The following is a 13,635-nucleotide window of genomic DNA, read 5'->3' as shown; positions in this document are numbered from 1 at the left end:
TGGAAAGCCGGATCCTAAGGGAAAAAGGCATTCCGGAAGAGGTCATTCCTACCCTGGTCAAAGCCAGAAAGGAGGTGACCGCACAACATTATCACCACATGTGGCGAAAATATGTTGCGTGGTGTGAGGCCAGGAAGGCCCCACAAAGAAATTTCAACTCGGTCGTTTCCTGCATTTCCTGCAAACAGGAGTGTCTATGGGCCTCAAATTGGGGTCCATTAAGGTTCAAATTTCGGCCCTGTCGATTTTCTTCCAGAAAGAATTGGCTTCAGTTCCTGAAGTCCAGAAGTTTGTCAAGGGAGTATTGCATATACAACCCCCTTTTGTGCCTCCAGTGGCACTGTGGGATCTCAACGTAGTTCTGGGATTCCTCAAATCACATTGGTTTAAAACCAGTCAAATCTGTGGATTTGAAGCATCTCACATGAAAAGTGACCATGCTCTTGGCCCTGGCCTGGACCAGGCGAGTGTCAAATTGGTGTTTTTTTCTCAAAAAAGCCCATATCTGTTTGTCCATTCGGACAGGGCAGAGCTGCGGACTCGTCCCCAGTTCTCTCCCTAAGGTGGTGTCAGTGTTTCACCTGAACCAGCTTATTGTGGTGCCTTGCACCTACTAGGGACTTGGAGGACTCCAAGTTGCTAGATGTTGTCAGGGCCCTGAAAATATGTTCCAGGACGGCTGGAGTCAGGAAAACTGACTTGCTGTTATCCTGTATGCACCCAACAAACTGGGTGCTCTTGCTTCTAAGCAGACTATTGCTAGTTGGATGTGTAATACAATTCAGCTTGCACATTCTGTGGCAGGCCTGCCACAGCCAAAATATGTAAATGCCCATTCCACAAGGAAGGTGGGCTCATCTTGGGCGGCTGCCCGAGGGGTCTCGGCTTTACAACCTTGCCGAGCAGCTACTTGGTCAGGGGCAAACACGTTTGCTAAATTCTACAAATTTGATACCCTGGCTAAGGAGGACCTGGAGTTCTCTCATTCGGTGCTGCAGAGTCATCCGCACTCTCCCGCCCGTTTGGGAGCTTTGGTATAATCCCCATGGTCCTTTCAGGAACCCCAGCATCCACTGGGACGATAGAGAAAATAAGAATTTACTTACCGATAATTCTATTTCTCGGAGTCCGTAGTGGATGCTGGGCGCCCATCCCAAGTGCGGATTATCTGCAATACTTGTACATAGTTACAAAAATCGGGTTATTATTGTTGTGAGCCATCTTTTCAGAGGCTCCGCTGTTATCATACTGTTAACTGGGTTTAGATCACAAGTTGTACGGTGTGATTGGTGTGGCTGGTATGAGTCTTACCCGGGATTCAAAATTCCTCCCTTATTGTGTACGCTCGTCCGGGCACAGTACCTAACTGGCTTGGAGGAGGGTCATAGGGGGAGGAGCCAGTGCACACCACCTGATCGGAAAGCTTTACTTTTGTGCCCTGTCTCCTGCGGAGCCGCTATTCCCCATGGTCCTTTCAGGAACCCCAGCATCCACTACGGACTCCGAGAAATAGAATTATCGGTAAGTAAATTCTTATTTTAACACACACACCCAGTGTAACACATACACCCAGTGTAACACATACACCCAGGGTAACACATGCACCCAGTGTAACACATACACCTAGGGTAACACATACACCCAGGGTAACACACACACCCAGTGTAACACATACACCTAGGATAACACATGCACCCAGTGTAACATATACACCTATGGCAACACACACACACCCAGGGTAATACACACACCCAGCGTAACACATACACCTAGGATAACACATGCACCCAGGGTAACACACACACACACACACACACACACACACACACACACACACACACACACACACACACACACCCATTGTAACACACACACCCATTGTAACACACACACACCCAGTGTAACACACACACCCAGTGTAACACATACACCCAGGGTAACACATACTCCTAGGATAACACATGCACCCAGGGTAACACACGCACCCAGTGTAACACACACACCTAGGATAACACATGCACCCAGTGTAACACATACACCCAGGGTAACACATACACCTAGGGTAACACATGCACCCAGTGTAACACATACACCCAGTGTAACACATACACCCAGTGTAACACATACACCCAGGGTAACACATACACCTAGGATAACACATGCACCCAGGGTAACACACGCACCCAGTGTAACACATACACCTAGGATAACACATGCACCCAGTGTAACACATACACCTAGGGTAACACATACACCTAGGGTAACACATGCACCCAGTGTAACACATACACCTAGGGTAACACATACACCCAGTGTAACACATACACCCAGGGTAACACATACACCTAGGATAACACATGCACCCAGGGTAACACACGCACCCAGTGTAACACATACACCTAGGATAACACATGCACCCAGTGTAACACATACACCCAGGGTAACACATACACCTAGGGTAACACATGCACCCAGTGTAACACATACACCTAGGGTAACACATACACCCAGTGTAACACATACACCCAGTGTAACACATACTCCCAGTGTAACACATACTCCCAGTGTAACACATACTCCCAGTGTAACACATACACCCAGTGTAACACATACACCTATGGTAACACATACACCCAGGGTAACACACACACACCCAGGGTAATACACACACCCAGTGTAACACATACACCTAGGATAACACATGCACCCAGGGTAACACATACACCTAGGATAGCACATACACTTAGGGTAACACATACTGTACACCTAGGGTAACACATACTCCCAATGTAACACATGCACCCAGTGTAATACACACACCCTCTGTAACATAAACACACCCAGTGTAACACACCCACCGTACATGGTTTAGTGATTTTCACGCACGTGCAGCAGAATATACATCACTGACCTCTATGGAAATCAGCATTGCCTGTGGCTGTAATCAGGCCCCTATAGTGAGTGACTGTGCCCCCCACATGCTGAGGCTCCTCTGTCTAATCCCCCGCACCCATACAGCTTATTGGGGATTGAGGTGGTTACTGAAGACAATTCACACATATAAATGAATGAAGTAAAGAAAATACGTCAGAGTGATAACAGAGAAGACGCGTGACGCCGCCCCGGGCGCTTCCAGCGGATCCTTCAGTATTTGTATTTACTCATCTTTAGTCTTACAGAGCGCAGTCGCCAGCCTTGCGTACTGAGAATTTATTTACTAGTGTCTTATGTGTTATATCGTGTATCTGCCCCGCAGACCTGTATATTACTGTATACTACTGTGTGATATGCCATGATGCCTCTTATATCTCTCTTCCGCAGCGGAAGACGGCGCCATGGACCAAGCGGAGTACTTACCGGAGTCTCTGTTCAGTTGGTGAGATGGCGCGGAGGGAAATCGCCATCACTGGCCGCTGACACGTCAATCGCTTTATGTCAGACTTTATGGCGCCCTTACACGCCGGACGCAGCGCTGTAACATAATATTCCACTAGAATGTTCCGGTCGCTCAGCTTTCCTGTTTATTTCATTTACAGACCATTAAAATCTACAGCAACAGAGTCATGAGGACAATATAAAAGCTGCTGAGTGTATTTTATATCCGCAGAGCTGAGTAAAATAAAGTGACTGACGCGTTTTGCTTACATCAGATTATTAATAACTGGAGTCACTCATGGGGGGATTTTCTGCTGCAAGGATGTGGAGCTTGCACAGCACAATTGCACAGTGGTTAGTACTGGAGTCACACGTTCGTTTCCAACTAGGGTCGTGTCTGTGTGGAGTTTGTATGTTCTCCCACTTCTGCATAATATATAAGCACTACATAAAATAGCTGTAAATAAAATATAAGGGAAACTCCTGACGTTTCCACTGTCCAAAGTACAACAGGGGTCAGTTGTCTGTAGTCCATTCATTATCATTAGTTTCCTGGTACCTGTGTTCCAGGGACTCAGTATATGCCAGGCCTGGGGGCATGGGAAGCCATGGGACACAGGTCACTATGGGATAGTATTATTTACAGACAACGCAGTCCATCCATTCACACGTCCTAGTGTAGGGCAGTGGTGGGAATCATTCCCATGACCTCAGTGTTATGAGGCAGCAATGCTAACCACTACACCATCTGTGCTACCCTATTACCTGGCTGCGGCTCCAGGGTCCTTGTGCAAGTCCTGGGGGCATCTGGGGCAGTGGGGAACTCATGTATTAAAAAATCCTAGTGGTGGAAATCGGCATCACACATATAATACTACGGGCGCTCTTCACACCGTCATATGGGGCTACGCCCCCTTAACCCTTGCACGCCCTTGTGGCGTGCAATATTTTATTATATGGAGTATTACCTCCAATCATAACTGTGTGAGTGGTTAAATATTGCACGGACTAAGGGCGTGCGATGGTTAAGGGATCGTAGCCCCTTGCAACGGCGTGAACAGTGCACGCAGAGCCTGATGAATCACCTAGTAGGTGCTGTGGGGAGTGGCGGGTGTGGGGGAGACGCGGATGGGGAAGGGGTCCGGGGGTGCCGCGGGTGGGAGAGGGGCGGTTACGGGAGTGCCGTGGGTGAGGGAGGGGCTGGTGCAGTGGTGACGTTAATGGGGAGGGGTGAAAGCATGGGTGCCGCGGATGGGGCCCGTAGGTACTGCGAGTGGGGGAGGGGCGGTTGTGGTGGTGCGGTGGGTGGGGGAGGGGCAGGGGTGCTGCGGGTGGGGGTCCGGAGCCACCGCCAGTGCAGGGGTGCCGCGGGTGGTGGAGGGGCGGTTGTGGTGGGTGGGGGAGGGGCGGGGGTGCTGCAGGTGGGGGTCCGTAACCAACGCGGGTGGTGGAGGGGTGACGCAGATGGGGCCCGGAGGTACTGTGAGTGGGGGAGGGGCGAGTAATGTTTCTCTTGCTTCTCCTCCTGGAAGCAGCTAAGCTGCTGTCCTCCCTTTGGCAGTGGTTCTCCCGGAGACTCGCACAGCAGCCAGTCACTATTGTTTGCGCCGGTGTCCCATCGCGCCGCATTACAGGGAAGAAGATGCACTCAATAAACTACAGCTCCCAACAGCCCTAAGGGCCGGAATGCTTCGGCGCTAAGAGCTGCTGGGAGCTGTAGTGTATTTAGTGCGTCTACTTCCCTGTAATGCGGCGCGTTGGGACATCGGCGCTAACAATAGTGACTGGCTGGTAGAACTGACTGACTGGCTGAATCAATGTAAAAGGTGAGAGTGCTGTGCAGTGTCAGTGACACTGCACACAGGGCCGGCGCTAGCCGCTCAGCAAAGGGATGCAGTGCAGGGAGGACCCAGGAAGGAGAGCCGTTCTCCCTGCTCTGCATCCCTGTGCTGAGCTGCTGCTGCTATCCCTGCTGCTGCTGCCGGCTGCTGTCACACATGCAGCGGCGCCAGCAGCACAAAACCTCCTCTCTCCCCCCGCTCCCCTGTGTGTTATTTAGTGGCCGGGCGGGAGCCAAAGGGGCGGAGCTAGATGGGAATAAGGGGCGGCGCTAGACGGGACCATGCTACAGTAGGAGGATGAGCTGCTACAGCTTCGGCCATCCACACCCACTGCACTGCACAGCACTGTCACCTTTTACATTGATTCAGCGTCCAGACATTACCCTCCCCGATATCACCCACTCTATCCGTTACATTAGCCGTCTCGGGGCTTTAAGGCCGGCAGCCCAGGTGCCGTGTTGCAGAGTCAGGGCCTCTGGAGATCTGGGCGCGCAGAGGAGGCTCCGGGGCTCAGAGAGTAGGCGGCGCAGGGAGGGCTATGAAAGCCTTCCGCTGTGCCGCTATCATACACATCTATGCCGGTGGCCGCAGCAGCTTTTGTTCCACCTGCTCCGCGGCTAGGGAGTGGGAATTGTTGATGGCGGAGGGGGCAGGCGGACTGGCAGCAGGACATAGGACACTGCAGTAAAAGGATTCCCCCCCCCCCCCCCCCTATCTACAGCGCAGAGACTTGCTGCAGATGCAGTGGCATACCCTTCCAGGAGAATTATACTTCACAGTGGACGTGATCGAGAACATTTGTTTATTCCAGTATCAACTCGGAGAACTAGAAATTAAGACACAAACAGAAAGAAACGGTTCTACATGTTGTAACAACACCACGTAACCCATATTTTCTATATTACTTTATTAATTATCCTTCAGATACTGTGTACACCCAACTTCATCCCCCTTAGTAGTCTATCCTGACGAGCGCAGACGTGATCTCTCAATTTCTTGTGTGTATTCATGTCCTAGGGAGTTGAGTGACTCCCTGTAGATATCACCACTGCGACTCTCGAGGGCGCGGTAATCCTTCTAATAACCTTCTCGACTTAGATACCCTCCAGCTGGACCTTTTTGGCAGGTACAGTCCCTTTTTTTTATGGTCTGTACCGATTTTTGGCTCTCCAAACTTCCATTGAAAGTATAGTAAAAGGGGTGTGACCACGCCACTATATCCGTGGCCACGCCCCTTTTGGAATTTGTAGCGATGTTTATGTGTACATTGTTGGAGGGTGTGTTGCTGCAGATGCAGTGGGCCTATTTTGGGGTGTGGACCTGGAGCCGCAGCTCCATCAGTCCCATTGTTAATCCTGCTCTCGGAACACACCTCCCATTGGATGTAACCTGCGTGGGAGGGCATTTCTCGCCCAATCAGCTGTGGACTGGGTGTGATAGACCTGTTGCTAACCCAATGAGTGCTCCTAGCCACGCCCAGCGTTATACACACAGGCACAGAGTCACAGATCTGGGCTATTATATAGGAGATGTGTATTGTGTAAGTACATTGAATGAGTCATATGGTAAAGATCTGAAATACCCCCCCCCCCCCTCCTCACTGCACCCCTGTATAGTTTATAGCACATAGTATAACGCTAATGGTCATATACGGTAGTACTGTATTACAGCGCCATTCCAAAGTGAGGTACAGGATTTAAGAAAATATATATATATTCTTTTTCACAAACGATGTTCTAAAAATTAATTTTTCCAGAGTTTTTTCTTAGATCACATTTCCCCTCCATTACTGTATTGATGTTTAAGTGTCAGAAATGGACTTCATTCAATTGAAAATCAGACGTTGCTCACTTCGAGCTACCATATTTCTTGGAGACTCCTTTCCCCGCTTCTCTGGAATCTCCTCTCTGCAGCAAACGTATGGTACAGCTGACATTTCCATGCTTCTGTTCCCCTGGCTGGCTTACAGTACATTACACAGGAAACGCACACACAGCACAGTTGGGCAGATGTATTAAGCCCGGAGAAGGCATAAGGAAGTGATAAGTGCAAGGTGATAACTGCACCAGCCAATCAGCTCATAACTGTCATTTGTCAAACGCAGCCTGTAACATAGCAGTTAGGAGCTGATTGGCTGGTATTTTATCACCGTGCTATTTATCACTCTCCGGGGCTTGATAAATCTGGGCCTTAATATGACGACTTGTAATAATTTAGACACACAACGGAGTGAAAGCAAAGAAGGTTTAACTATTTCTGCGCCACAGATACATATTCGTAGGGACAGAGGCACTACACCAGACAAATCTAGTCTAGATCCTACGGGAGACAGAGCCGCAGTACCTATTCCCTGCCAGAGGGGGGAGTGAAGGGCATTGTATAACAGCATCCTGAGCCCCCCTGCTGGCACACAGAGGTATTACAGGTACATTCTGGGTCATTTCAGTTTCTGTACTCTCCATGTTTTTTCTTGCTTCGAGAAACCGGCCCAAGGGCAAATGTGGACTTGATGTTCTGGCGATCCCTCTCTGCTTCTTCATCCTCGTCGTACCTCTCATCGCCGTCCTCTTCTTCATCATCACTGTGATGAGGACTGGACGGTTGGGAAACTGATGGGGAAGGAGGCACGGAGGATGGTCTGGGGTAGCGGAATCCTTCGGTCTAGAGATGAGACACAGAGATAAAGTGACCTACACCCCACAACAGGTACATGGAATAGAGCAGTCATTTCAGTCTTATGAATGTGATAGGAAAGCCATGGGATCATCGAGACAGGACCCGTCTCCCACGCCCTCTTCTTGTAGTCCCCAGCGCCAGTCCGCCATGTTTCCCATCCCCCACCAGCAGTTCGGATACAGCGTGTCACCCACGTGCTGGGAGCAGGATCACTGAGACCATACATCCAGTTTCCTTTATATGGACAACTTGTTTTATTTATGGGAAATGGGAACAAGTATCTCTTATATGTGGGCACAATGGGGCACATTCACTTGGCCGTGGGGTGACGATCCACTCCGAAGCTGCAGTTAATGCTCATTTCTGCTCATAATCTCCAGAATCTGCCCCGCTGGGTGGTATTAGTGTATTATGCTATCATGGATGGGGCTCTGGAAATTATGGTCACATATGTGGAGCCATTGAAACTGCTGATATACAAATGTTAAATCTGACACTGCAGGCGTATTGTGTTGCACCAAAGACATCACTGGTACAATATGGGGGCACTGCTGGTGCAATGTATTACACCACTGAGACTGCTGGTCAGAGCCGGCCTTAGGCATAGGCAAACTAGGCAAATGCCTAGGGCGTTTGGTATGCTTAGGGGCACCAGCAGCTTCTGCTGATTAAAATGATATGCAGCATGCCTATATTCTGTGTGTGACTGCAGCTGTATCTGCATACGAAATGCTACGTTGCAGTGTATTGCTGGAAATCACTGTAATGTAGCATTTTGTATGCAGATACAGCCGCAGTCACACACAGAATATAGGCATGCTGCATATCATTTTAATCAGCAGAAGCTGCTTGTGCATCCTAGCCACATAGTAATGCAAATAATATGATGCATTTTCATAAACAAAAGGCGCCCAACGTTAGCAGAGCTGCCAGCTGACTCATGCCAGGCATCTCCTGCAGAACTAGCGGCGGTGCTAGGGGGCACCAGCCAAAATCTTGCTTAGGGCATCATATTGGATAGGGCCGGCTCTGCTGCTGGTGTAATGTATTACACCACTGAGACTGCTGGTGCAATGTATTAGACCACTGAGACTGCTAGTGCAATGTGTTAGACCACTAAGACTGCTGGTGCAATGTGTTAGACCACTAAGACTGCTGGTGCAATGTGTTAGACCACTAAGACTGCTGGTGCAATGTGTTAGACCACTAAGACTGCTGGTGCAATGTATTAGACCACTGAGACTGCTGGTGCAATGTATTAGACCACTAAGACTGCTGGTGCAATGTGTTAGACCACAGAGACTGCTGGTGCAATGTATTAGACCACTAAGACTGCTGGTGCAATGTATTAGACCACTAAGACTGCTGGTGCAATGTATTAGACCACTAAGACTGCTGGTGCAATGTGTTAGACCACAGAGACTGCTGGTGCAATGTATTAGACCACTAAGACTGCTGGTGCAATGTATTAGACCACTAAGACTGCTGGTGCAATGTATTAGACCACTAAGACTGCTGGTGCAATGTATTAGACCACTGAGACTGTTGGTGCAATGCATTAGACCACTGAGACTGTTGGTGCAATGCATTAGACCACTGAGACTGGGATAATGGGGGTCATTCCGAGTTGTTCGCTCGTTATTTTTTTCTCGCAACGGAGCGATTAGTCGCTAATGCGCATGCGCAATGTCCGCAGTGCGACTGCGCCAAGTAAATTTGCTATGCAGTTAGGTATTTTACTCACGGCATTACGAGGTTTTTTCTTTGTTCTGGTGATCGTAATGTGATTGACAGGAAGTGGGTGTTTCTGGGCGGAAACTGGACGTTTTATGGGTGTGTGCGAAAAAACGCTACCGTTTCTGGGAAAAACGCGGGAGTGGCTGGAGAAACGGAGGAGTGTCTGGGCGAACGCTGGGTGTGTTTGTGACGTCAAACCAGGAACGACAAGCACTGAACTGATCGCAGATGCCGAGTAAGTCTGGAGCTACTCAGAAACTGCTACGAGGTGTGTAATCGCAATATTGCGAATACATCGTTCGCAATTTTAAGATGCTAAGATTCACTCCCAGTAGGCGGCGGCTTAGCGTGTGCAAAGCTGCTGAAAGCAGCTTGCGAGCGAACAACTCGGAATGACCCCCAATATGTGGGGCACTGACACTGCTAGCAGAGCCGTAATAGGGCTGCAAGCTGCCCTGTACCAGCCACGCGCCCAACCAATGTAGGCACAAAGGAGGTGAGGCTGCCGGACAAATGATGTCACAAAGGGGGCAGGGCCAATTGCGCTGGCAAGTGTAGCATTGCCCGGAGCGTCCTCAGGATGCTCAGGGGCCCTGTAGAGAACGCAGGGTGTTTGCCTGGAGTGTCTGGATGTCGCTCTGGCAGGTGCTGCAGCACAGATCATGGCTAGCCAAATGCAGGGACCGTGGGGCAGTCACAGTGCCGCCCACAGAGCCCTGTACTCTGTGCGGTGGCAACACTCACCCTTAATTACTGCTAGTATAATGTAATGGACCATTGACACTGCTGGTATAATGGGGGTAATTCAGATCTAATTGCAGCAGCAAATTTGTTAGCAGTTGGGCAAAACCATGTGCAGTGCAGGTAAGGCAGATGTAACATGTGCAGAGAGAGTTAGATTTGGGTGGGTTATATTGTTTCTGTGCAGGGTAAATACTGGCTGCTTTATTATTACACTGCAATTAAGATTTCAGTTTGAACACCCCCCCCCCCCGCCCAAATCTAACTCTCTCTGCACATGTTACATCTGCCCCCCCTGCAGTGCACATGGGGGCTAATTCAGACCTGATCGCTAGGCTGCGTTTTCATACAGCAGGTGATCTGGTCTAAACTGCACGTGCGTATGCACCGCAATGCGCAGGCGCGTCGCACAGATACAAAGCGGATCGCCGCCCAGTGATTGCTGGTATAATGAATGACCCTGCCGGTGTGATGCGCTGGGACACTGACACTGCTGGTGTGATGCGCTGAGACACTGACACTGCTGGTGTGATGCGCTGAGACACTGACACTGCCGGTGTGATGCCCTGGGACACTGACACTGCCGGTGTGATGCCCTGGGACACTGACACTGCTGGTGTGATGCCCTGGGACACTGACACTGCCGGTGAAATGCCCTGGGACACTGACACTGCTGGTGTGATGCCCTGGGACACTGACACTGCCGGTGTGATGCCCTGGGACACTGACACTGCCGGTGTGATGCCCTGGGACACTGACACTGCCGGTGTGATGCGCTGGGGCACTGACACTGCCGGTGTGATGTATTGGGACACTGACACTGCCGGTGTGATGTATTGGGACACTGACACTGCCGGTGTGATGCGCTGGGACACTGACACTGCCAGTGTGATGCACTGGGACACTGACACTGCCGGTGTGATGCGCTGGGACACTGACACTGCCGGTGTGATGCCCTGGGACACTGACACTGCCGGTGTGATGCGCTGGGGCACTGACACTGCCGGTGTGATGTATTGGGACACTGACACTGCTGGTGTGATGTATTGGGACACTGACACTGCCGGTGTGATACGCTGGGACACTGACACTGCCAGTGTGATGCACTGGGACACTGACACTGCCGGTGTGATGCGCTGGGACACTGACACTGCCGGTATGATGCGCTGGGATGCTGACACTGTTGGTGTGATGCCCTGGGACACTGACACCGCCGGTGTGATGCGCTGGGACTCTGACACTGCCGGTGTGATGCGCTGGGACGCTGACACCGATTGCTGTTGTGTGAATTCGCACAGCAGGTGATTATCGAATGACTGAGCATGCGTATAGATCGTAATGCGCTGTGGGGATTTTCATCGCAAGGCATTCGCAAGTGACAGGATGCGGGCGTTTGCGGGTGGTAACTGGCCTTTTTCTGGGAGTGTCAGGAAATACGCAGGCGTTCCCAAGCGTTGTCAGGGCGGGTGTGTGACCTCCGCTCCGGCCCCGATCAGCCTGTTTCTGTCGCACTATAGGAATAAGTCCTGCGCTGCGCACACACTGGAAGTATCATCTGATGGTGAGTTGTGACCGGATTTGCAGATGTCCGCTGTTCTGTGAAGTTTTCGCACGGCGTACACATACATTCGCACACTTGCACAGGGCGGGTTTTCACTTTCTATGGGCGGCGACTATCTGATCGCAGATCCGCCCAATCACACCGCAGCGATCCGGTCTGAATCGGTCCCTTTGTGACTTATCGCCATATTCAGGCTGCGTGCGCCCGTCTGCAGGTGATTCCTGATTATTATCCCAGCACGGGGCAGATCCTGTACAACGTGAAGAGATAGAAGAGATCCCACGCCCGGCTCTGATACACTGTCCTCCAGGTCTCAGGCTCTCAGCGGAGATTATAACCTAGTAAATTATATGAGCCATGAGGCGGGACGGTAGAGAAATCCGTTCTGTTCGGTTTTATCACCTGATACATTGGATATAACTGTCGCTGCGGCCACTTCTGTGTGTAAGTTATCACCCCCTGTCTGTAACAAGCTGCAATCAGCTCTTCTCATGCAGGGTTTATGATATTATTGATCAGACACAATAAAATGTTATTTACAAGCGAGACAGAACGTAGCGGCAGATGGACGTAGTAAAACGCCTGCACAGAATTCTAATACCACACATCAGTCTGAGCGCAAGACGCTTATTCCCCTAATTAACTTACAGGGATTCATTCCATAGACCCACAATATAGAGCAGAGAGGGGCTGCAGAGGTCTGCAGAGCATCACAGTGTTCCGGTGACGCAATCTTCCAGTTGCGCCTTTTATTTGTCATTCTGCACCGTATTCACTGTTCCTGAACTTGTAGTGTAATAATAAAGTTGGGATGATGGCGCTTAGCTAATTCCGCCCTGCGCTGTGGCTGCGGAAGGACTGGGAACGCGTAAAGGCCGCATTCTGTCCTGTGGGATAATGGGAACCGTGGTGGAGATTTTGAGGAACAGTAAAGAAAATGCTGTTACCTAGGGTCCAGGTAATAGAGAAGCCCCGGGGGTAAATGATAGACACTGAAGGGGGCAGGGCAGATGTGTGATAAATAGGGACCCCAGATCGCGGGCTTGTATTTAGATTTTTTGCACCCACGTTCGGATATGCCACCCTCTGCCCCGTGCCACCCAAGGCTGATCCGTGCCATCAAGGCTGATGGCCTCAAACCTTCCCCAAACCTCACATATTATGAACTATGAAATGTATTGCACCTGATAACATAAAATAATGATAGATACTGTATGACGGCTGATCTGCGCACTCACACCCCCAGAACATATCCACCTGTCCTGCTCGGGGTCATTTGGCCTTTCTGAAACCTGGGCCAGTAGACAGAGACTGCAAGGCCTATGCGGAGCCTAATGGTGGGAGAGCTCCGCACACTCCACTCAGGAGGGGCAGGCCTAGGTTTTGAGGTTGTGCCAATAGAGGGATTTGCTTGGAGTGGGGAAAGGGGGGGGGGGGGCTGGGGGCAAAGGTATTTTGATCATGGTAATACTAATTACAGGCACCTGTCAGCCTCCTCTTGTGTTTGGGGTGAACCAGTTTGGGAGGAGGCCGTATATGGTATTCCTAGTGATGGGAACAGAGGCACTCCAGTCTCCCTTGTAGTGATTGCTTGGATCTTGTTCAGGTTCCACTGCTGCAGGTACAGTGATAATATTTAGCGGTAACTGTGATGGGGGTAAGACGTGAAGTATACGGACACGCCAGCAGTCTTCTGGCAGTATA

The 13,635-nt window shown here is 50.4% G+C and overlaps 2 protein-coding genes across 2 annotated transcripts in view; one reads left to right on the top strand and one right to left on the bottom strand.

Annotated features, from left to right (window-relative positions):
* SPX (spexin hormone) overlaps positions 1-3,633 on the top strand; it is a 57,603-nt gene extending 53,970 nt beyond the window's left edge. Inside the window, exon 6 of the mRNA XM_063930639.1 lies at positions 3,322-3,633. Coding sequence (XP_063786709.1) covers positions 3,322-3,380 — 59 coding nt within the window. The 3' untranslated portion in view covers positions 3,381-3,633. The remainder of the gene's footprint in view (positions 1-3,321) is intronic.
* Positions 3,634-7,446: 3,813 nt separating this feature from the next.
* GYS2 (glycogen synthase 2) overlaps positions 7,447-13,635 on the bottom strand; it is a 109,559-nt gene continuing 103,370 nt past the window's right edge. The window contains exon 16 of the mRNA XM_063929398.1: positions 7,447-7,877. Coding sequence (XP_063785468.1) covers positions 7,659-7,877 — 219 coding nt within the window. The 3' untranslated portion in view covers positions 7,447-7,658. The remainder of the gene's footprint in view (positions 7,878-13,635) is intronic.

Source organism: Pseudophryne corroboree, chromosome 6, assembly GCF_028390025.1.
Source record: "Pseudophryne corroboree isolate aPseCor3 chromosome 6, aPseCor3.hap2, whole genome shotgun sequence".
NCBI classification, from domain to species: Eukaryota; Metazoa; Chordata; class Amphibia; order Anura; family Myobatrachidae; genus Pseudophryne; species Pseudophryne corroboree.
The sequence above is the reverse complement of the archived record's forward strand: the minus strand, read 5'-3'. Positions and strand labels throughout refer to the sequence as shown.